General features: G+C 36.5%; 2 protein-coding genes across 3 annotated transcripts; one reads left to right on the forward strand and one right to left on the reverse strand.

Moving 5' to 3' along the window:
• The first annotated feature begins 10,357 nt into the window (after positions 1 to 10,357).
• LOC113697804 (uncharacterized) lies at positions 10,358 to 12,441 on the forward strand. Of its 2 annotated transcripts, none has more exons than XM_027217391.2 (4): positions 10,358 to 11,149; positions 11,298 to 11,371; positions 11,639 to 11,857; positions 12,005 to 12,441. In XM_027217391.2, the coding sequence occupies exons 1-4, from the start codon at positions 10,808 to 10,810 to the stop codon at positions 12,072 to 12,074; spliced, it is 705 nt and encodes a 234-aa protein (XP_027073192.1). In that variant the 5' UTR covers positions 10,358 to 10,807; the 3' UTR covers positions 12,075 to 12,441. The 2 variants fall into 2 exon arrangements, with proteins under 2 accessions (XP_027073192.1, XP_027073193.1); XM_027217392.2 differs by having other exon boundaries at positions 11,651 to 11,857.
• A 5,468-nt stretch (positions 12,442 to 17,909) lies between these two features.
• Positions 17,910 to 22,037, reverse strand: LOC113698544 (uncharacterized membrane protein At3g27390-like). The gene is made up of 9 exons (XM_027218408.2): positions 21,770 to 22,037; positions 21,557 to 21,665; positions 21,242 to 21,437; positions 20,992 to 21,125; positions 20,169 to 20,457; positions 19,976 to 20,082; positions 19,672 to 19,846; positions 18,491 to 18,939; positions 17,910 to 18,329 (listed from the first exon to the last, which is right to left on the reverse strand). The coding sequence occupies exons 1-9, from the start codon at positions 21,855 to 21,857 to the stop codon at positions 18,134 to 18,136; spliced, it is 1,743 nt and encodes a 580-aa protein (XP_027074209.2). The 5' UTR covers positions 21,858 to 22,037; the 3' UTR covers positions 17,910 to 18,133.
• Between the last annotated feature and the right edge of the window lie 622 nt (positions 22,038 to 22,659).

Consider the following 22,659-nt stretch of genomic DNA (forward strand, 5'->3'; position numbering starts at 1 on the left):
TGTCTTTTAGGTTGTTTGTTTCTTTATTTTCTTTCTCATATTGCATTAGCGGATATAGGGTATATCCTAACAAAATACCTTGCACCAAGACACTGGAGACAGGGTTGGTCGCCGCCACCCAGCCATTAAGGCTTGGTGGCAACCCTTGCCTCCCACCAAAATGCTATATTTTTTAACTCTTGTCTCTCACCAAAATGTCATATTTAAAGTGGTTTGGCTTCAAAAAATTCAGGCGAGTGCGTAGTGCATCCGTTTGGTCCGGTAATGGTTCAATTCCCTCCAAATTACTCTTGGGTCTCCTTAGGTCCGCCCCCTCCTCCCTAATATATGATAGATTAGGTTATACAATAGTTGCTGTCTCCCAAAAAAAAAAGTACACTGGAGACTATACGGCTCTAGAATTATGTTTAGGCTCTCTATTAATTAGCAAGCGCCACAATCATTTTTTATTTTTTATTTTTTGAATGACACTCCTTAATTAGGTCACATCTAATGATTCACTTCAAAGAAGCATTGAGATTTTTTTATTTTTATTTCAGATATAAATTTAACGTGGCATACAGGTATCACTTGTCCTTTTTTTCCATTTATTTTTTTTTTCAAGTTATATGGTTAAGCACTTCAATTATTACCTTTGAAAATTTGGGATGGTTACATGGTTAAGTTATATGTTCCTCTTGTACTAAATCATGATTCATCGCCATATTTGGTTCTTTACGATGAGTGTGTATATGTATACTAGTAAGGCCTAGCTGTGCCTTGGAATGTTTGATGGAAGGTTTGAATGTTTGAGTCATAATACATTAATATTTAGTTAAAATATGAGTCATTAATGCTAACTAAAATTATGACCAAGTATAGTATGCAATTTTGTTATCAATTTTATTTTAATTTATTTGTACGTTGATATTTGGTTTAATTTACATTTCAAATTTTATGCTTACATATATTTGTTTTAAAATTATATGTATAATTTCATTAGCAAACATTGCATCAAAAATATATCTATGGTCAACATGTTTGCAGAAGTTAATTGTGTTTCATAGGTGGACATCTATATTAGAATTGGATGTATAGTTTTAGTACATTTATTTTTTAAGGCAAAAGAGAGTAAATTGAAGTACATTAACATAAAGGATCGACAAATACAAGATAATAGAATTAAAACACATTTAGTTAGCAAGGTACAAAAGTCTAAGTTGAAATACATTAACGCAAATGATAAAGAGATACAAGATAATTACATTAAAACAGAAGTAGTTTAGTTTTGAAGCACATAAGCATTATATTGTTGGAAATTAATGCTATGCATAATCATTGTGAAGGTTCATTGAAGTTTGCTGGTCAGCTGCAAGTTGTTCAACTTCATAGCTTGTGATAATGGTGAATGTTGTTCCTTTGATTGCTTTTTCTCTTGGAGTTGCTTTTTTAACTAAACACAGGAGTCTTTTTCCTTGGATTGCTTGTGTTATATGATAAAGTAAAATCATATTCTGCTATAGTCACATAGAAACACGTTAAGATTTAATATGTCAGCAGTTTGTAGTTGCTTTTCTTTAATACTTGATTGTTTATTTCAGTTAGTTCAGCAGCTTGAATGGACATCAATTTTTCAGCTTCGTCTCCTAAGGCAATTGTGTCCATTTGTCCAGTGGCATCAACTATGGCAAGTGCAATGCAAGCTCTATATATGTAATTAGATGTATTAGCCATTTTGTTAATTTTTCATTAATCATGAGGGGAAAATTTTTAGGTGCATAAAAATATAGTTTTCTCGCCTAAATAATTTAAATGATAAGGTTGGAAACTGTAATATAAATAATTAAATTTCAAGTTAATATATCTTCAAATGTTAATGTACATATAATATACTTATATGTTTTAACAAATATAATTTTAAATAATTTAAATGATAAGGTTGGAAATTGGAATAGAAATAATATATGGTCAAAATGCAGAGGTTGAAAAGTCTGCTCAAAATAATGCAACTAATTTAAGTCATTGAGCACATCTAAAGGAATGTTAACTTCATGAGACAATGGCAAGCCTATAGACAAAGTAAAAGAAAAAGCTCAAAATTCATCCATTGTGCCATGTGTCAGCACAACAAGCTGCTACAGTAACATTAGGCTTTTGCTTATCTTATAGTAAGATAAGATAAGATATATAGACAGACCTCGGCTCTGTGCTCTCGAAGCCTAGTGGAGAGGAGGAAGAAATTTTGTATTTCTCTCCTAATAAGTTGAACTTGTCTAGGAGAGAGTTAGATTAGGTGATAAGGTGAAAGAGATTTTAAGTGGAAGGCTTTGAACTTTTAAAGAAAAAAAAAAAAAAAAAAGTTAAACACTAGTATGCATGTATTTGCCCTTACAAATTAAGTTGCACTAAAAAAATTTTGTGCGACTCTCCAAAATTCATCTGTTATGTAACCTATAAATCTTGACCCCAATGTGAAAGCTTTCCGGTGCTAGCTAGCAGCTGGTCATTCTATGGTTCCACACATTCAAGTCGTGTATGGACCACTTAATGTCAATCCATTCCAGGGCTGGACGTACTGCCTGCGCTTTACTTTGCCGGCAGTGCCGTCGAATCAAGTTCCCTTCGGTTGGGTTTCACATTGTCTTCTATTTTGGACTCATCCTTCTGTTTATAATCTCCCCATTTCCAGTTCAGTTGCTTCAGGATCAATGATTAGAATCTTGTTAGAATAAATAAATTTCCTGGGTGAACCGAATTTTATCAGTGTATTATTATTTGTAAGGATCATCGATCGTGTATATTGTTCTGGCGGTAAAGGTGACAATGGCGATAAAGGGGAAAAAAATTTTAATAAAGTTTCGCCTTTTAAAGCAGAGGGACCAAAGGTGTTTGTTCCAGGGGCCAGTAACTTCTGCTTACGCCAAGGAAAAGGAGGGCTTTTAGAATTAATGGTGGACCATTTAGTCACTAGTCGAATAAAAACATGTCCAGGCCATCGAAAGAAATGAAAACCCTCTTTAAAGCTATTACACAGCCTCATGCCAATCACATTGGAGAAAGAATTGCCTGTCACTATGTTCTATCAAATTCTTATCTTCAGATTCCAAATTTGCTTTTTCACTTTTCTGCCTTCTCTTTTTTTTCCATTTCTCTTCTCTTTCTTGAGCTTTTTCCAACACCTTTAGGTGTTTTTCTACTACGTCAGATGCTTGAGAGGATGTCAATGCATAAAGTCTTTTATCACACTGCCACTGTTATTCAACGTCGACCGCAGGCTTCGTCAAATGACTAAATCAAATATTATTAATTTATTCGCCTTGCCTTTCCGTTGGATCAACCAAAATTTAATGGTTTGGCTTTTTTGACCCTAAAACTCCCTTTATATATTCAAAAAAAAAAAAAGCGGTATATATACCATCTTTTATCATCGAGATTATACGAAGCAAAAAGTCAAAAGAATTTGTCAACTTGGTCACTATAAAGCTAGCTAAAATGTGTGGTCATCACCATGCGTAGCATGCGCTTTATCTAACATCCAATGCGGAGGGATAATTTCTTCATGCCAAGCTTCCTTCTTTACTCACTATTTATTTTCAGGCATAATCAAGAAGAAAATGTGGATGGGTCAAAATTCGACTATTTGAAGGTCAGTTTGGGATATCAATTGGAATATCAGCCAAAGAAATAAAATGTCCGAGGCTGAAGAATGGGAAGCTAATGACGGAGAAACCAAGAGAAAAAAAAAAAACCAAAATGAGACTCTGTATGACAGGCTTAGGTTTTGGGGTTAGAAAAACTCAGCCGGTTCGACCCCATATATATATATATATATATATATATATATATATATATATATATATATATAGACCCTATTCTCAACTAATTTTAGAATCCTGATTTTAACTTTTGATTTTCGAAAAGCTATTTTATTGTATTCTTAACTGATTTTAAAGAATTGCTACGTTTTTCGTGAACACATTTTTCAATCACCCTTTTATCTCACATATATCAAATCGCTACAGTGATTTTTCTACAAAAAAAACCCAAAAAAATGCAATCCAAACAAAGCCAAAGGCAGCTTTTTAGGTGCTTGTGGATCCTAATCCTGACCTAATTTTTTCATACAATCAAAGATATCCTCAACTTTTAACATTATTACTAAACTGGACAATTTTTTATGTTACGCATCTCTTTATCTTCCTTCAAGTCTTATCCATATTCCAGATTCATCTATATCCCTCTTCTTTTTCTCATCAACATTTAATTTTTCACAAAAAAATAAATAATTACATCAAAAAGTATATAATTAGTACAAAAATTCAGTTGTGTAGCGTATGAGGTTAATTTGGTCATCTTCTTCTTCTTCTTTTTTTTTCAATCAAAATCCAACATATTATGGTAAATTTGGTCCTTAACTACCGTGAAAGATCCAATAGCTCCAGGGCCAGACCTTCACCCTCGAGTAAGAGTCAAACTCTGCGGGCGCTCCCGGACCGAATCCGGATTAGTCCGAAAGGGATACCGGATGGTTAGACCAAAAAAAAAAAAAAGAAAGATCCAATAGGCACTTTTCGCAAGATTGCGGCCCTGATCTCAATACGGGCAAAATCTGCTCTAAGTTTCCGTGCCAACCCTATAATCACAGTTCACAGGAATCTTTACGTTTTCTTGGTCCTTGATCCCAGGACCATAATATCACTAGTACAGCTAGTTAGTTGCTTTTTACTTTGTAAATTTGAATTTCGCGGGCACCGCAAATTCACGTAGTAACATCACTGTGATGTTAGTTTGTTTCCCCCAGACATCCGACTATTGCCTTTTGTTGCTCCCAATCCCATCGTCAAATAGAAACTAGTTAGTGTACTAGAAACCATTTACTATATGAAACTCACAATGCAATACTTACACTGATATTTGTTGTACTCCACAATTAGACACTTTTATAATCTAAATCTCATTTTTAAAAAATATTAACATGTCACGTGGTGGACTAGTATATATTTAATAATCAATAATTGATTTTAATATATCATATGGTAGTATATTACATAATTCACATTGAGCATGCAAAATATTTTTCAATAAAGTCCCTCTTAACGAGTGCTCCAAAGCACCAATGAAGCAGATCTTGTTATAAGTTTTGGTTACCTATTTCAACCTAAAGAAATGTGGTTATGAAATCTAATCGACTAAGCAATTATTAGTTAATGTTATTCTTCTACTCTACAAAAATCTTGATTCATTCCTAGCATACAGCGTTATCCTCAATTGATTTTTAAAACCTAATTTTAGATTTGGATTTTGAAAAAATTATTTTGTTGCATTTTCCAATTACTTTTCATGTATTGATATTAGATTTTTTTTTTAGCTTAAAAAGCTGAAAATCAGAAGCATTTATTTTGATTTTTTATTCAGTTTTTTTTTTAAATCAACTTTTACACAATCCAAAAAAAAAAAATTTAGGACAAGGCTTATGAATTGCAACACCAATACGTACCAAAAAAAAAAAAAAATAGAACACTGATAACGAGAAAACTAGAATTCGTCAAGCTCCAAGAACTTTAACTCAAGTTTCACAGTGCAAAGCATAGAGATTTCTTGTCTTTCACCTTTTCTGTTCCAACTTGACTCTTAAAAATGATACCCAAATCTGAAGTTCTTGGCCAAGACATCCAAATATAAGACAATATTCAAGTCCCAAAGGAAAGGACGTAAGTTAAGTCGCAAGCTAATACATGACGACAAAGCGTTTACGAAAAATAACAAAATGAAACCATTGGTCCTCTGATCAGTAAAGCCATAGGAGCATGCAAGTCTAGTGAAGAGAATCCTAAGCTTGGAAACCATGAAAGTCGTGCACCAAACAAAAGGAAAGAGGTAATTAATTGAATAACAATTAATATAACGTCAAACATGTTACTTATCGTGAATCTTATGCTGAGCTTAATATGCCAAAATGCAGCAATGAATAATATTTTATTTGTTCGGATAGAATATTATTTGAAATAATTATTATAACACTTTTTGTAATGTGATGTATGTGAAATAAAAATGTAGTTGAATATAAACAGAGGTGGATTAAAAATTGTGCGCGAAATGTTATTTAAAATAATGAGATGCAGAAACAAAGGCCATTTTAACCGGCATGTACTGTTTGTCTTAGTATTCCAAAGAAGTCCCTTAACGAGCCAAATGTTTAAAGGTCAAAGGGAAAGAGATGGCGCTACTGATTTGTGTGAAGGTATTCACTAATACTACTATTACTGTCCATTATCATTGTCCTAAAATGTCGTGCCCCGTCTAGTTAACTAATTGTTTTGTTCGTATGTGCTAATTAAGGTGCAAGGTGGGGCTGAGTTAGCATGTTAATTTCAAGCATTCTTGGACTTTTTGGCTGCTAGCTACTTTGTAGGTTATACTTTATGGTGCAAATTAAAGGTCATTTCTCACCCTACATTTCCTAGTGATGGAGTGGCTCACGAGCGACCATCTTAACTTTTACTATTATTCTCGGGCAACGTGGCCACACTGTCTAGCTAGCTAGCGTAATTGATAATTAAGCAAGTCTGCTCCGTACTTCATTTGCTTGGGTTGGGTGACGAGGACCTGCCATCAAAAGAATAATGTCCATGCACTGTTATACTTTCATTCTTTTTTGACTTTTATCTCACCTCATTTGACTTTGCAAACAATTCATTCGAATTCCCGTCAAAGGATTTTCGACGCATTTTAGCCAATAACACATGGGCATCTGTATGAGTCTGAAATATATATGTAATGTGAGTTTCTGTGCCAAATTCTGTACACAACGATGAAGCAGATATGGATATCTACAGAAAATGAATGCCTAATCCTTCCTATTCATAATGTTTTCCCCTCTCAGGGGACAATGTCAGCGATATAATGGATAAGCAAGACAGTTGCTGAAGAGGGTCATGACTAGTAACTTAATCACGGTGTATTGAGCTTAATTAGGACGACTATTACCTCAATCGCAAAGCATGCACCTAATTACCAAAGATTTGTGCCTTCGGGATGTGTACTTTATATGATCACAAAGTTCGTAACTTTGTAGTAGCAAAGTATGACAGAAACCAATGCACGGTCGTGAAATTGGAATCTCAAATAATACAGAACGGTAATCAAAACCTTTTGGCATATTAGGATCACATAAAGCAAGCAGTACCATGTTTGTTTCAAAAGTGAACTGCAATCATGCATATATTTCTTGAAAGACTACAAAATTAAGGGATTGTTCTAGCTTTCTAAAATAGTAAAACAATGATGTCCAAGAATTTGTGAAATAGTAACAAATCTGGAAAAAAAAAAAAAAAAAAAAAGCGGGTAGCAAGTTACTGCTTCTAAGTTCTAACAACAATGCAAGACAGGATTAAAAAGAAAAGAAAAACATGGATCACGGATTTAGCTAGCAACCATATAAAAGGAAAATACAAGTGCATGGTGAGTTTGAGAGGGCAAGGACAGTATAGACAGACGAGTCTTTTGCCAAAATAACTTATTCTTTTTTTTTTTTCCAAAAAATATTCTTACAATGATTCAACTCTAAATTTTATTACTAATCTAATCTTCTGACCTTATCCCATAACAAGGAGCAACTCCCTCCATACTTTCTTAATCAAATTCTCATTACACTATTATTGAAGACTTTGTGGGTGAAGAGAGTTACAGTGAAGAAACAAACAAAGACAGATTAGAATATTATAGTCATATATGGAATTTATGGACCATACCAATGGCTAATGAAGGGGTTTACCCTTTTTCTCATTTTCGTTTGCATTTGATCGGACGGACAACAGAAAAGACTGACATGGGAAGAAAGTATGAAATTGAATCATTTTAGGATTTTTTTTTTTTTTTTGTGAAGGGAGTTATTTAGGCAAATATAGACTGTAGAGTGCTAACGGCTACGAATGATCCCACAAGGAGGAGGAGGTTTCTCTGGAGCCGGTGTTCCACTATGCCCACCACAACCGCAGACCACAGGTCCACAAGTAAATAAATAAATAAAAGAAGCCCCATTCCGGTATAATTAATCATGTAGAGAGGGCGTTTTGACCCCAAAAAAAAAAAAAAATGTAGAGAGGGATTGGGTTTTGCATATTTAGGCATTCATTCTGATCATTACGCACCTATCGGCAGCGCCGTTATGGCCCTAAAATAAATGACCATCAGTGCATGCCTCCTCCTCGGTCCTCTCCCACTCGCAAATGCCATTGGTACACCACTAGTTGTACTATCAGTTTTCAACGTCACAGCACCATCGATTTGCAACTTCCATTTCAGGCCTAATTACCATGATAGTCTTTTTTTTTTTTTTTTTTGCTTTAATTATGAGTCTAATTTGATTAATCAAATTTGAGAGAAATTAAGAAAAAAAAAAAGAGGGAAAAAGATCTAGCTGCATTGCAAATCATATTGCAAGTTGCAACTAGATATTCTTTATTTTTTATTGTGTAAATTTTGTTTACCTTCCCATCCCTCCTTATATCTTTTCCATCTCTAACTGTCAAACCCAAAAATTCGAATCTCGAAGTTTATAGTAGAAAAGGCTCTAAAAATTTTTCAGCCAGTCTTAGACATTGCCATGTCAAATATTTCTTCTCATGTAATTAGGAGGACATCCTAGAGTCATGCCAGTAAAAGCTGGGAGAATTACACTGGAATCATTAAGTATTACTATCATTTTAGACATTTTTTCGATTTCTTTCTTCATCATTTAACTTTCCTCCATTGACCATTCCCCTTCAACAACAATTAAACCTACCGCCTTTATCCTCTTTTCTTCTTATTTTCCAATACAAAACCTAGACGCCTCCTCTACCTCCCTCGATCACCACCAATTTTCCGAACTCAAAATGCATTACTACTATCCTATATATCCACTCAATTGGCTACCCATCTCATTTGCCTGCACACAGAAACCAGTACTTCTTCCTACTTCCGAGAAAACAGATGAAAACAGAAACTTAATATAAAAAGGAAAATATCTATAAGAATGAGGCCACTGCCGTTGATATGTTATGATAGAGAGTTTTTTGGCCCACTTGTTGAGATGAGTTTCACGTGCTAATTTTTTTTTTTAAAAAAAGTAAAGTTAAAATATTATTTAAGCTAATCAAACTAGAGAGCTTTTGATGTAATATATAGCTCAAATTAACATTGATTGCAAGGGAAAAAAAAATCTCACATCTGTAAAATGCAAGCAGTTTTGTTTCCAGTCTTAGTACTTGCAGGGTATAATACAAAAATGATGCATAGGACTACAAAGGAAATTAATCTCTCCTCCGATATGGGAATCCCTCTCAAAATGAATAATCTCAATCCTTGTACAAAATCGAGTGAAAACTTCAAATCGAAAACCAGTCCTCGATTCCTAAGTTTAGGAGAGAAGAAGAAGAAGAAGAAGAAATGAAAGTGACTGAAAAAGAAGCAAGGAAAAGGAATCAAAATAAATAAGGCAGGAAAATTAGTAGTGTCACTTTCTTCCACCTTCTGCCCCTTCAGGCGCGAAGCTGAAGTCAAGACAAGCCAAAGTTTGCCTCAATTTTCTCAGTAGCCAGGCAAACCATACTTACACAAACAGCCAAACCAAGTCGGTCTTTAAGTACAGCTCTATTGCCTGTGTCAATTTATGCAAAACATGGATCCGTGCTCAATCAAAAGAATAACGAGAGACTAAAAGATGGGAGTACATTTGAACAAGGCTAATTGAGTAATTTCAGTGCACCACACGACTAGTTCTACACCAACCGTATGCCGATATATTTGCAAAGTACTCCATCCGTGGTCCCAACGGCATGATCAGCCGCTTAGTAGTATAACTTTCCCCAGTTTCGCTGCTCCGTTGCTGATACACGTGGCCTAACGATGATGGTAATTGTTTTCCTTTTTTTTTTTTTTTTTGGAAAAAGTGAATGCTCCTTGCCAAATGTGGCAACTCTGATTTGTCCGTGCCACATAATTACAGTGTGAGTTTTTAACATAATCCACATTTTAATTAGAATATGAGTTTTTTTTTTTTTTAAAAAAAAAGATAATCCAGATTCACGGTCCAAAATTTCGATTGGAGTGTGAGTTACTCCTTACCCAAAAATAAAATAAAATAAAATAAAGAGCGTGAGTTACTAGAAGAGCATATGTCGTCATTATCACAAATTTGTGTGTTAATCATGGTCCAGATCTGAATAACGGAGCCGTCAAAACTCAAAGCCCAAGAACACTGGAGCTCCCCGTCATATATAACGGCGTTTAAGAGACCCATTTGCACCATCCCCCTGGACCACAAAAGAAGCCGAACTCGCAGTCACACGCTACTGAACAGCAGAGAGAGAACAGACAATATATATATATATATATATTAGTGAGGATGGCTCAATAGAAACCCCATTTCTCAAATCGTCCAGAAGGGGAGAAGGGAGTAAAGTAGGGAACCCGCGCAAGCCAGCCAGCCAGCCATTAGCGTCGTAATCAACGTCGTCATATCTATCGCCTTCTCCAGCACTTTCTCTTTCTGTAACAGAAAACCAAACAGAAAAAAAAAGGAAAAGAAATTACTCAGCTGCTGCAGTGAAGAATCAGACTTTTGCAGACCCAATCTTCTTCACGTACTACGTGCCGAAAAAATTCTCTCTATCCCTCTCAGAATATCGTTCCGTTACAGAATTTGCGGATGACGTAGGCCGCAGGCTGAACAGAGAGAGATATACATATACATATACATATATATATATAGAGAGAGAGAGAGATAGAGGATCTGCAAATTTTTAATTTTTCTTTTGAAGAGAGAGAGAGAGAGAGAGGGATTGATATGAAAGGCATAATAGTAGCCAGAATGAGCAAGGATAAGGGTATTGGAGAGGAGGTGGCTGAGACAGATGTGGAAACGACCAGAGCTGTGCCGGCAGTTTCGGCAACGGCTGGGGAAGGGAGAAAGAGGAAAGTTGGCTGCGGAGGAGAGCTGAGCTATGCGACGTCGCTTGTTCAGCTAAGAAGTCATCGACGGCTTAGAGTTGATGATAATGTGATGTTGGATGATTTAACAGGAAATGCAGCTGCTACTGGTAAGTTGGACGATCCATGCTCGTCTTGTTGCTCAAGTAATGGATCGAGTGAGCTGGACTATGACACTTCGGAATCCGTAGATCCAAAGGTATGTCCCCAAAACAAGTACTACTATATATATACAAAAAAAAAACTTCAAAATTCAAAATTAGATTGTCCTTTGTAGTTTTAACGGCGCAATAAATAACACTTATGATCGAGGCTTGAATTTTTCGGATTGAATTCTGGTGCTGCAGGTGGAGGAGGAGGAAGAGGGGACTGTTGAGGTAACAACGTCGACGTATGAGTTGGAAAACTGCTGCAGAGAGAGGTAGTAATAGGGATGGAGACGAAGCCTTATTTATTTCAATCATTACTGCTATGAGAGGAATCTTCATGCACTTAATTCACTGTCGAACCATATATTACCCACGTCTTTTCACCTTGAATTCGAAATTTAAAATCAATCTTCAACGGTTTCTCATCTGGTGCTATGAGAGGAATCTAAATTACTGCTGCTAAGTTTCTTGAGTTTTGAAGTTCTCTCTTTCACTCTCCCCAGTCCTTCCTATATAAGTTGACATCTTTTGCCTGACAGTTCGCTTTACAGGAGAGGAACGGCGCCGTGGGCCGAGGTTCAAGCTGAATCAGGCGAACTGGAGTCAACAACAGCATCAAGGCTGCGGTCCATGTCGTCCGAGGAAAACTCTTCCCGCTGCCGCACATCGACGGAGGAGAAGAATATGCCATCTAAAGATGAACTAGAAGAGTTCTTCTCCGCAGCTGAAAAAAACCTCCAACAGAAATTTGCACAGAAGTATGCATATATGAAGATCCCTCTTTTATCTGACTCTCTTCCTCCCTTCCCTTCACATAATTGCAGCAAAATTTCACGACAGTATTGCAGCAAAGTTTTTCACCAATACAACATTGAAATATCGAAATTCATGTTAATTGGATGCAGGTATAACTTTGACATTGTTAAGGAGGAGCCGTTACAAGGTCGGTACGAGTGGGTTCGGGTAAACCCGTGACTGTGGCGAGAGTAGCTAGGGTAGCTAAGCACCAAGAAAGGAAAGAAGCATGGTCGGAGGTATCATCCGTAAATTCAAATTTAGTACTTCCAGTTGCAGTAGTGTTGTCCGGAGAGCAAGCAGTGGCAGAATCTAGGTATACTTTTCAGGTCAGGGTTTTAATGGCAGTCTTGGTTTGTTAATGCATCAGCCGGATGATATGTTGTACAGTTTAATTCTCAGTTTGGTAACCAGAATAGTACTAGATAGTAGGGATTGCTATTTAGTCCAAATAGTAGTAGTATTTTGATTGGGAAATGCAGAAAATGTTCCATTGAAATGTGGGAGCCGCTAATTGGTCTTGAAATGAAATTATGAATTACTGCTACATTTAGTACAGATTTGCGATGGTGAGGTACATGAAGGAGGAAAAGCTTCTTCTCTAAAAATTCAGTCTCCGCTTGGGGGAAGAACCCCGGTTGAATAAAAGCACTATTTTTAGGGAGTTGGTGCTTCCGCCTCGCCTTTAGCGTTTAGCTGTCTCCTTCTATTCTGCTTTCTTTCGTTTCTCTCTATGTGGCAGGCGGATAGTACGGGATGCCGATCCCTCTGACTAAAGTCTGCAGCTTCTCCTGCTGCTGCTGCTGCTGTAGTTTTTATTTTTCTTTTTAATTTTTCAGTTTCTCATGATATTTGGCAAATGGCAGTTAACACCGTTTTCCCCCTAAAGCATATTACAAGAAAAAGAGAGAGAGAAAAAAAAAAAAAAAGAAATAAGAAGGGACATCAATATTCTTTTATAATTTGACATCATGCCTTTCTTTCTATTGATTACTTGGTGGTCCATTCTTGTTTATGATTGGATAATATTTTTCTAAAATATACCAAAGTTGGCTGGAAGGAATATGAGGTAAAGGAGTCCAGGACGGAATAATTAATTGGGTGGATACCGGCACTTGCTTGGATAGAAGTGGTGTGGTGGAGGAGCCGCTGAGGAGGTGGAGATAAGAAGTCTGTATAGGCGTAAAGGCATAACAGAACCGTGAAATGTGAACAGAGCTTGCCGTGTAAGTAACGGACTTGTCTGTTTGAGGTCAGGGAAATTGATCTAATGTGATGTGACCCCATGTGGGCATGTAAGTGCGTGAGCGACTGTCTCCTTTTCAATTAAAATTAACTCCACTGATTCGTACATGTAACCCAATGTAAGTAAAACATTCCATCTTTTGGAGTTTTGGCTCCCCACTCTACTCTGTATTCGGTTATCTAACCTCAGTACAAATTGTTGGTAAGTGTATGTAAAGCTGTGTTTGTGTTGAAATGTTCTTCGATGTGTTCATCATTTCATCATTCATAGAAGGAGAGAGAGAAAGGAGGGGGAAAAGGTGCGGGGATTGAGTTGCTTCATACTACAAGGCAAGATGAATCTTGAAGGAAGGGGGCGGGGCGGTGGCGGTGGCGGTTGGAAGGGTGGTGAGGGTGGTAATAATCAATTCTAGGAGGTGAGTCTAATCAATTTTGCAACGGTGAAAGTTTTTACCATGGAGTGTGTGGGGAGGAGGGATGGTTTGTCCTCGTCACGTCTCGTAGTAATGATTAAGTAGGAATTATGGTAACAGAAAGTGGAACGAAACAGGAAAGGCATGGCACTGATTTGGAGATTTGGGTATCCTGAAATATTTGATTCTGGTGGGAGCGAGACTCCGCTTGAGCAGTGGTGGTAGGCTGTTTTAGGATGCCATTATACCATTCGCTCCTAGCATTATGTTATTTCATGCCAACTGAGCAAAAGAGATGCGCTCTTGATTCTGATACCCGAACCCACTTTACAGTGGGCTTGGGTAAATGGGCATTATATTTATGACAACTACAGTACTAGTACTACTCGGCTTATAATACTTCGCCGTTCGGGAATTGGGGTGCTTGCTCAATAAAAGGTCGAGTACGAGAGCTTTTCTATCAAAATAATAATAATAGTAAAAGAGAAGAATAACGTTAGTGCGGGGGACAAAATTCTGTTCAAGTACGCACTTTTTTGTACCAAGAAAAGGACACCTAATAGTCACAGGTTGCAGATTCATGTAAATTAATGAGAAAAATAATAAAATTTCTTCTTCTTTTTTTTTTTTTTTTTGCAATAGGTTCACTTTTATTTTGGCATTTCCGTTTTCTTTTTTTTTCCCCCCCGAGTGAATTTCCTTGTTAGCTCAATTTTCTTCACAAAAGAAGATCTACGGAAAAAAAAAAAAAACAATTTTCCTTTCCTGTCAAAACAACTTGAGCTGAAATAGAACTTTCCACTGGCGCAATTTCTCCAAAAATGTCCATCAAGAGTTGTACGATTAGTACATGGAAACGAAAATCGGATTTGTATGAAATCTTTCTTTACACATGGTATGAGTCACAATGTCCTTGCACGATAGAAGTTGACTTTCAAATACAAAATTCCTGTGTAAGATTGACATTTTGGTGAACTAGGATGCTAATTTTATACTTTTTTAAATTTAAATTCACACCTTGTGCGAGTTTAAAAGTTAGTTATACTAGTCATTATTCATTAATACATCAAAGACAAGAATTTAGGATGAAAGATGTATATATAACATCACTCCTTTTGAATTTAGCACACCTTAATACGCTTACCCGCAGATTAACATCCTAACTGACTTATCCAAATTGAGTCATTATTTTCTTTTAATTTTTAGATCAACATACTAAAACATGATATTGTTTTGAGAATACTTTGACAGTCAATTTACATGAAACATTAAAACAGTGAAAAATGAGTCAAAATTGTAACAAAATTTGTAATGATTAATTAGAAGGTAAAACTTAATTAATTTTATACGAAATTTTATGTATGGCTGACACGAGTGATTAAATATATATCATAAACAGTATTGATTTTTAAAAATAATTTATAAATTCACTTTATTGGGATGTACACGTAATAGAGAAAAATTCTCTCTAATGCACGGAAGAGAAGAGGGAAGTGGGGAGGAGTTGTTCCATTGCTTGGTTAGGTAATGGCTTGCTACCGCACGTGTAAAGGGTTACGATTTTGAAACGACGGAAGGATATAGATTCCAAAATTAGTAGTAAAACGGATGATGAGAATTAGCTGGCAAGAGAACTTAGCTAAATGCTGCTATTTGTGCTTTAGAATCCCAAGGATGCTTTGAAGTTGATAAAAGCAATACTCTTTATTCAATGCTTTATTAATTGGAAAGAAGGACCATTAATAATGTTAATGCTAGTGGCTGCTGCCACACACGGCGGACTCTTTGGCTGCTAAATGGATTTAGCGTAATATATAGCGCTATTCTTTTACTTTTGAGTCTTCCTTTTTTTCCAGGACGGAAATAACACACACGCTTAATTAGAATAAACACAAAAGTTAAAGAAAGAATGACTCGCAAGCAATTTAAAAAGGACCGCAACGAATTCACATTCAGCATTGATCACAGAACGACCTTAAACCGCAAGTAAAGATCCCACGATCAGCTAATTAACAAAAGAACTATCCGAAAGCAATTTAAGAAAAACTCACAAAGAATTCACGTACAACTAATTGATAACAGAACAAAGATTCCTGCGAATTTTAAATCTAGAGTAAAGATATTACGATCTTTGGACGTGAGATGGTTTTACTTTTGAGTCTTCAGATTAGACTTTTTTAGCATGACGGTCCTAGCCGTGTAATAGGAGCAACGCCGCGGATCATGTATAACCAGCAGGGTATTCTTCTTGGATCTGGTGAAACAAAATTTTCAATGCGTGGAAGTTTGGGACTCGCAAAGCCAACAAAGTTACAACCCCTTTTAAGGTTTTAAATTCCGCCCGCCCACTTTGGTACTCTGAGAATTGTCAGCTACAAGCCTACAATATTCTCATTTAATGAATTGGGGAGAATATGCTCCCAGAGATTATTAAATCATTAGTACTACCTCTCATCTCATTCGCAGATAGAAATAAAAATAAAAAGGAAGGGATCACCAGAAAGGAAATACGCCTACGCAAGAAAGAAGAAGGACAGGCAACATCGCCAGGCTTTTAAAAAATAAAAGAAAAATTGTACTGCTACTACTGAGAACAATTCTCGTGCTTATAATACTAATAATATTGTGGCTTGTAAGCCGAGATCGATCAAGTTGATGCGAGGATCAGATAACATATCTGCTTCCTTTGCATCTTAAAGCAATAAAACATTACTAATGCCTTTTCTACACGAATCAATCAATATACTAATTGATTTAAGCTATAAACGCTTGAACTTTTATAAAACCTGCCTTTTTTCGACTTGGCTTTCTCTTCTTAAGCCTCAAGATTGAAATAATCCACGAGGAAATAGCTCGTTAAGTCCTGATATTGGCATTTTCAGTTCAGACTACTGCTTCTTTGATTTATGTATCCAGCATGCATGAGCAAGAGTTCGGGCTGCAAACGAGTCGAGTCGAGTCGAGCTTTGAACTAATCGAGCCGACTCTCGACTAAATTTTATGAATCTCGAGTTCGACGAGTCGGTAATTTTCAAGCTCAAGCTCGACTCGAATCAAGTTGAGTCGAGCTCGAGCTCGAAAAAAATAAAATAATGATTTTTTCTTAATAAATAATAAAATATTAAGGATATATACGTAATTTTACTATGAAAATAAAAATATATATAATATACGTAATTTTATTATTAAATAAAAATAAAAAATATATATACTCAAACTCGCGAGCCGACTCGCGAGCTAACGAGTTTAATATTTTGAGCTCGAGCTCGACTCGAGCCGCTCGTTTGCAGCCCTAGCAAGAGCACTTCAATATGTAACCTACTTTGATTGGAAGGGTGGTGGAAATCAATATATTAATCGAAGCATTAATTAGCTAGAGTAAATTTTATATACACTGTCAAATCAGTGTATATGCTATTACGATTGGATTGATGACACATGAGCAAATTTTAAATTTAAAATTCAAATATTACACACGTGTCATATATTCAATGCTGATAGTGTATATAAGATTAATCAAATTAGTTAGATCCTAAAAAAATTTAATTAATTAACTGGGAAAACTCACCTTGGCTACGATTGCGCGGTCTTGCATTAATCTGGCAGGTATACGTACAAAAAAAATTTTTAAAAATTTGCTGGCGATCAATAATAGAACAGTTAATTTAAGAAGCTAAGCTAAGCACCGTGACTAGTAATTGTCGCATTATAACTAATGAGCAGGCAAACTGTTCGTATCTCAAAGAAAATATCTTTTCACTTCAAAAGAAAAAAGCAAATATCTTTTTTTTCAGGTGAATATCTCAAAGCAAAAAAAAAAAAAAAAAAATCTAAGACAAAAGGATTTAATTAAGTCCGTACAATTCGTGACGGTGTGATGGGACTAGGATTGTATGGAGTACATAGGATGATAAATTACAGGTGGCGTCGGTCTCCTTCCACCATCTTACTCTTGCATCCTTTTAAATGTCATCATAATATCATTCTCTCAGAAGCAAAGGTAGAATTCGAGTCAATAGAAAAAAAAAATTCAAATAAAAGGTTTATAAGTTTTTTTTTTTTTTTTTAAATCCTGTATTTGAAAGATGGGCCTTCTTGAAGTTGCGGCTCCTCATTGTTGGTTCGCCTGTCAAAAGCCCAAAGCTCCTCCTCCTGGCTCATTTGTTTGACAGGGGCCCAACATCTTGGGTAGGCTTCAATGCTTGCTGGATGGCCCTTCAGTGTTTAAAACAGCCAAGGCAGCCACTGGACTATCTTGCAGCCTGTGGCCTGTAGGTGCTGCACTTTGTAGGCTTCGGCAAGGCCTTCATAATTTAAGAAAATTCAGCAACACAACCATCTTCCTCAATTCTGCGGCTTATGTGTAAACTGTACTTTAGCATTTAAGAATTGTACAAACTCAAAGGACAACTTAATGCACCAGAAATTGGCGGTTAATTCGACAGTGTATTTAGCAGGCAATTATAACCTATAAAATGTTTTGACTCCATAATTAATTAGAGAAATATGTAGAAGTATGGAACACCCCTCACCCCCCCCCCCTCTTCCAACCAAAAAAAAAAAAAAAAAAAAAAAAGTGGGTTACACAATTTCAACGGAAGCAACCGATCTCACAGATGCTGATCTCATCGAACCATCCTTTGTGAGTGGATAAGATGTAGTAGGCTTGTTCGATCCCTCCTTAGTTATAGAATAAATGATCAGAGCCTTCACAATGCGTCGGAATTTCCTCCTATAGGTAGGGAATTTCGAGACACTCCTTAACATTCCGACCATCCTACAAGAAAAAACAATCTACCATGTTAATGAACTGCATTAAGAATTTTACAGGAATGAAATAACACACGACAATGTTGAAATACCATCTCTTTTTTTTTTTTGGGTTAAACTCATGAAAATGATGCCAGTAACCTGTAAGGTAGAAATAGCATTTCTCACCTCCTGCTGATGCCCTCAATCTGAGCAGCTCTTAGAGCTTCTTGAGGTATTAAACTGCCATTTTCCCAAGCCTTCAACCGTTCAGTATTGCTTCCGAAAAGAAGTACTTTCTCCAGGAACCTCGTCTCACTTTCTTCGAGATGAATTACTCTGATCTGTTCTTTGAGGACCATAACGGGCTGGAAAAACCAGTCCAGCAATCTGTCTTGAGGACGATTCAGGTACGTGATCTCAAGGTCATCAAGAAGCAATAAACCAGCTGATCCAGCTTTAATGGAGTAAAGGATGGACTGCAAGAATGAGTAACAAGGCAACCCAATGTCTACAATGGGTGCTTCATTACCATTCTTTGCCTTCAATGAATCATAGAGGTCAGCTGGTGTTATTACGTTGGCGTCCAATAACTCTTTGCCCCTTAGTTCACATGACCTCATCATATTTCCCCACACCTGTAGCATTCCAAGCTAAACATGAGTTACCACCTCATTTATCCCCTCCCCCCCCCCCCCCAAAGCCAAAAATGGAGAGCTTATGGTAATAAATCTAAATTTGCATCTTTTATTATGAGTCAACTTTGGTAACACGGCTGACAGAGTGCACTGAGATCTCATAACTTATTGCTTAAATAAGGATCAGCAAGCCATTTCCCCAATGACCAAAGAATTCCTAAGTCTAAATTAAGAAATCATACCATGACACCTGTTTCGATATTCCATTTTATTGTTTTCCACTATTGCAACTCCAAAATGTTCTTTTTACTCTTAACTCTGAGCTACTTGAAGAGTTTTGGACAATCAAAATTCAACCTGTGTCATTTGCAGTTGGTTGTGTCTGTTACATTTTAAGTTAACTATACATACTTTTTAAGTTTCGAGATGTCAATAACCTAAGCTAATAGATTTCGAGGTATGATGAAACCCGGCACATCAAACAGGGTTATGCGACATGAAGAGACTAGCTAGGGCCACACGCAATGCCAAATATATATCGTGCCAGATGAGTGAACCCAATGTAGTTCCAACAACCTACCTAAACAAAATCTCAGTTACCCCAACTCTCATGAAAGCTACCAAACAGCCCCACATACTTGGAAGCATTATCTAGTTTTATGTATCAATTGGTAGAATGCTGTAAAGCCTAAAAATTAAAAACTCTCCACCAATTGTTCAAGAAAAGCATACCTGCACCATTTTCACTTCCTGTATTGCCTCCCTCACTGATCTTGAAGATGACAAACTAGGTACAATTACGGCTGGTGCTTGGGTAAAATCAGTACCAAATTTTCGTTGTACTGAGGATCTTTGTCCGATAGAAAATTCCGTAGAATTGGATATCTTCTTCTTTCTATACCGGGGCCTGGCTGCCAAAGACTTGGTTAGTCTTGTCTAAGAGGGAAAGCCTTATATTAAGTTGTAGAAGCATTTATCAACTAAATACCAATAATAACATTAGCAGATCAAAGTCGAGTATGATTCAACTAATTACTTTGGAAGGATGGATCCCTCTCGAAGGTAAAGCCAATCATTCGTGTACTCATCAAATTCTGCAACCATGGCAATTGCGTAGGCTATGCCTCTCTTGAATGACCTTTCCTGCATATCATTTTAGATTTTACAGATAAATGCAAAGTTTCAATTATAAAAACAATAAACTAAAGCAGAATGGCAGGAAAATAAACCTGATATACAACAACAGATGCATACAATCCTATGAAAAAGCTTGAGAAAACAGCCATTATTATGCTGCCAATCACAACTAGTGGCCACATAAGGATGGTTAAACCAGCAATCGGAATACAAGCTGTTTCAAGAAATGGCCCTTCGCGGCTGATTAGATCATGTATCAGTCTCTGCCAGCCTTTGAACAACATGTATGGGCTTTTTACAATTGCAATAGCCACGTACAGAGGGATTTCGACAATAAGCCCCACAATCCCAGCAAGGATACATGCTGGCACATGGATGAGCCTGTAACAGAGTTTGAAGCAAATTAGAAATAAGTGTGTACTAACGAGCAACAAACGAGTGTGTACTAACGAGCAACAAACGAGTGTGTACTAATGAGCAACATAAAAACTTCAACAAATTTTTGTCACGAATGAGCCACTCCAGAAGAAACATAACTACAAACAAAATTTGCCTAACTGATAAATGACAATTCCAATAATGCATCAGATATGTCGCGCAGGTTTGACCAGTCTCTTCCACTGTTTAATATATGTAATATATCGTATTTATCAGTATCTTCACAAGTACTTAAGCATAACGCAATATAACTTCTTGAAATTCCATGAATTTCATTCTGTCTAGCTTCTCCTGCAGCAAAAGACAAGGTTTTTTTGACAAAAAAAGAAAATAAAAAGAAAAGAAACATTACCTCAAACCACACATTCCAACAGCTTCCTAAGCTAACCTCTCAGAACAGTTAGCTTGCACTAAACTAATACAATTCAAATGAGCTCCTCTCCCATTATCATCAAACAAAAGGAGCAGAGAGTATACCTAAGAGCTTCAAGCCCCTCTGAAGAGGGGGATTCACGCAATTCTTTAAGGAAAAGTGGGTAAGAATGATAGCACATATCAGCAAAATCTCGAACAACTGTGCAGCTTCCTTTGATAGTTCCCCAAGTTCCATCCTAAATTTCCATTAAGAAAGGAAAAACTAAATGTAAGAGAGAGAGAGAGAGTGACGGCAAATAAACTGCAGAATGCAGGTGCAAAGCTCATAATAGAGACAAAATTCCAACTGTACCACAACGCAATGGAAAAACTTCTTGGACTCATCATCATGTCTGAAGGCCTCAAAAGCAGAAACCCAAGGAGTGAAAAAACCATATCCCACTCCAACAAGGACAGTACCAGCTATGCTTAAACCTAACCATATACCAAATAAGGCAGGCAAAGCCAGAAAGAAAGCAACTTTCAGCGGTGCATCAAACCTATTTGTCCTGTAAATAGAAATTTGAGGAAAAAAGATTCAAGAACCCAACATAAGGATTGTCGTCGAGCATCAAAATTCAGAGCATGGAAAGCATAACAATTTCAAAGGTTTAGAAACGGTCATTACTTGAAAATAGTGTATGCTGTCCATAAAATATGTGCCGGGAAGAGCCCCAAAATCACCCCAACATTCCCTAGTATCAGTATTAAACCAGCAATTGGACCCACCAATAAACCTGAAACATGCACAAAACTAAGAGCAGAAGCACAACTGAAAAAGCGTGAAACTTGGTAAAAGATTAATAGAAATAGCAAAAAGCTTTACTATTTCAATACTAACTTTTGAGACCACCCAAACAGAGGGCAGAGCAGAATGCAAATATCACGTAAAGGGTCCTCAAACAATCTTTCAAGTGTTCTGCTGGCATGTTCGTTTCACAGATTAAAAGCAGAAAACGAAAACAAGGGGAAGAGTGGAAACTTAGAGACCAACTGGGATTTTATTGCTCCCAACGAATTTGAGACTTGTTCATGAAGAACGAAGAATATATTGATCGAGAGAAAGTCTGCTCGATACGTGACAAAACAGAATACTATAAAAATGGTTTACAAAAAGCCAGAAGAGCAAAAGGCCTTTGTAGTCTTAAACCAACCAGCGGCGAACAACAACTACGCGACAGCACATCACGCGCCCGAAAGAAGGGTGCAACGACGGAAAGAAATTAATAATAATAATAATAATAATAAAACCCACTAATTCTCCAAGAAAAAAAACGTGAATTATGGACTTTTGAAATATTGCTCAGTGCTCGCATGAGGTGGAGAGTTATACTGTTCTCTTGCTGGATTAGTAACTTTATTTGCCAATCACAAATCGCCAATTTTAGTGGGAAAAACCCCATATATTAAGTCGTGACATGAATACAGTACCCCAAAAGAAAGCATAATATATGGGGATAAAATGCAAATGAGAGTTGAGACATCCCGTTTACACAGCCAAAAAAAAAAAAAAAAAGGAGTGTGTCATTTTCTTAATTTATATGTAAAGAAGCAAATAAGATAATTTTTTCTCTAACTGAAAAGGGGTAGAATTTAAGAAACGAAAAAGAAAAAAAAAAAGAAATTTGACCCAAGATTTCGTATTGAAATCCAAACTTTAACTACTAAATCATCAAGTCTTCTTGACAAGTAAATGGGATAAATTAGTACTGCATGATCTGAAATCTTTGA

The sequence above is a fragment of the Coffea arabica genome, chromosome 7c (genome assembly GCF_036785885.1).
Source record: "Coffea arabica cultivar ET-39 chromosome 7c, Coffea Arabica ET-39 HiFi, whole genome shotgun sequence".
NCBI lineage: Eukaryota > Viridiplantae > Streptophyta > Magnoliopsida > Gentianales > Rubiaceae > Coffea > Coffea arabica.

Bases quoted from the DNA above. Each gene is read 5' to 3' on its own strand.
- LOC113697804 (XM_027217391.2), top strand. From the start codon at position 10,808: ATGAAAGGCATAATAGTAGCCAGAATGAGCAAGGATAAGGGTATTGGA. The intron at 11,372-11,638 runs GTAGTAATAGGG...TTTGCCTGACAG, and splicing joins GAAAACTGCTGCAGAGAGAG to TTCGCTTTACAGGAGAGGAA. The intron at 11,858-12,004 runs GTATGCATATAT...AATTGGATGCAG, and splicing joins CAACAGAAATTTGCACAGAA to GTATAACTTTGACATTGTTA.
- LOC113698544 (XM_027218408.2), bottom strand. From the start codon at position 21,857: ATGCCAGCAGAACACTTGAAAGATTGTTTGAGGACCCTTTACGTGATA. The intron at 21,126-21,241 runs GTACAGTTGGAA...ATGGAAATTTAG, and splicing joins AGTTTTTCCATTGCGTTGTG to GATGGAACTTGGGGAACTAT. The intron at 20,083-20,168 runs GTTTATTTTCCT...AATGATATGCAG, and splicing joins CATCTGTTGTTGTATATCAG to GAAAGGTCATTCAAGAGAGG.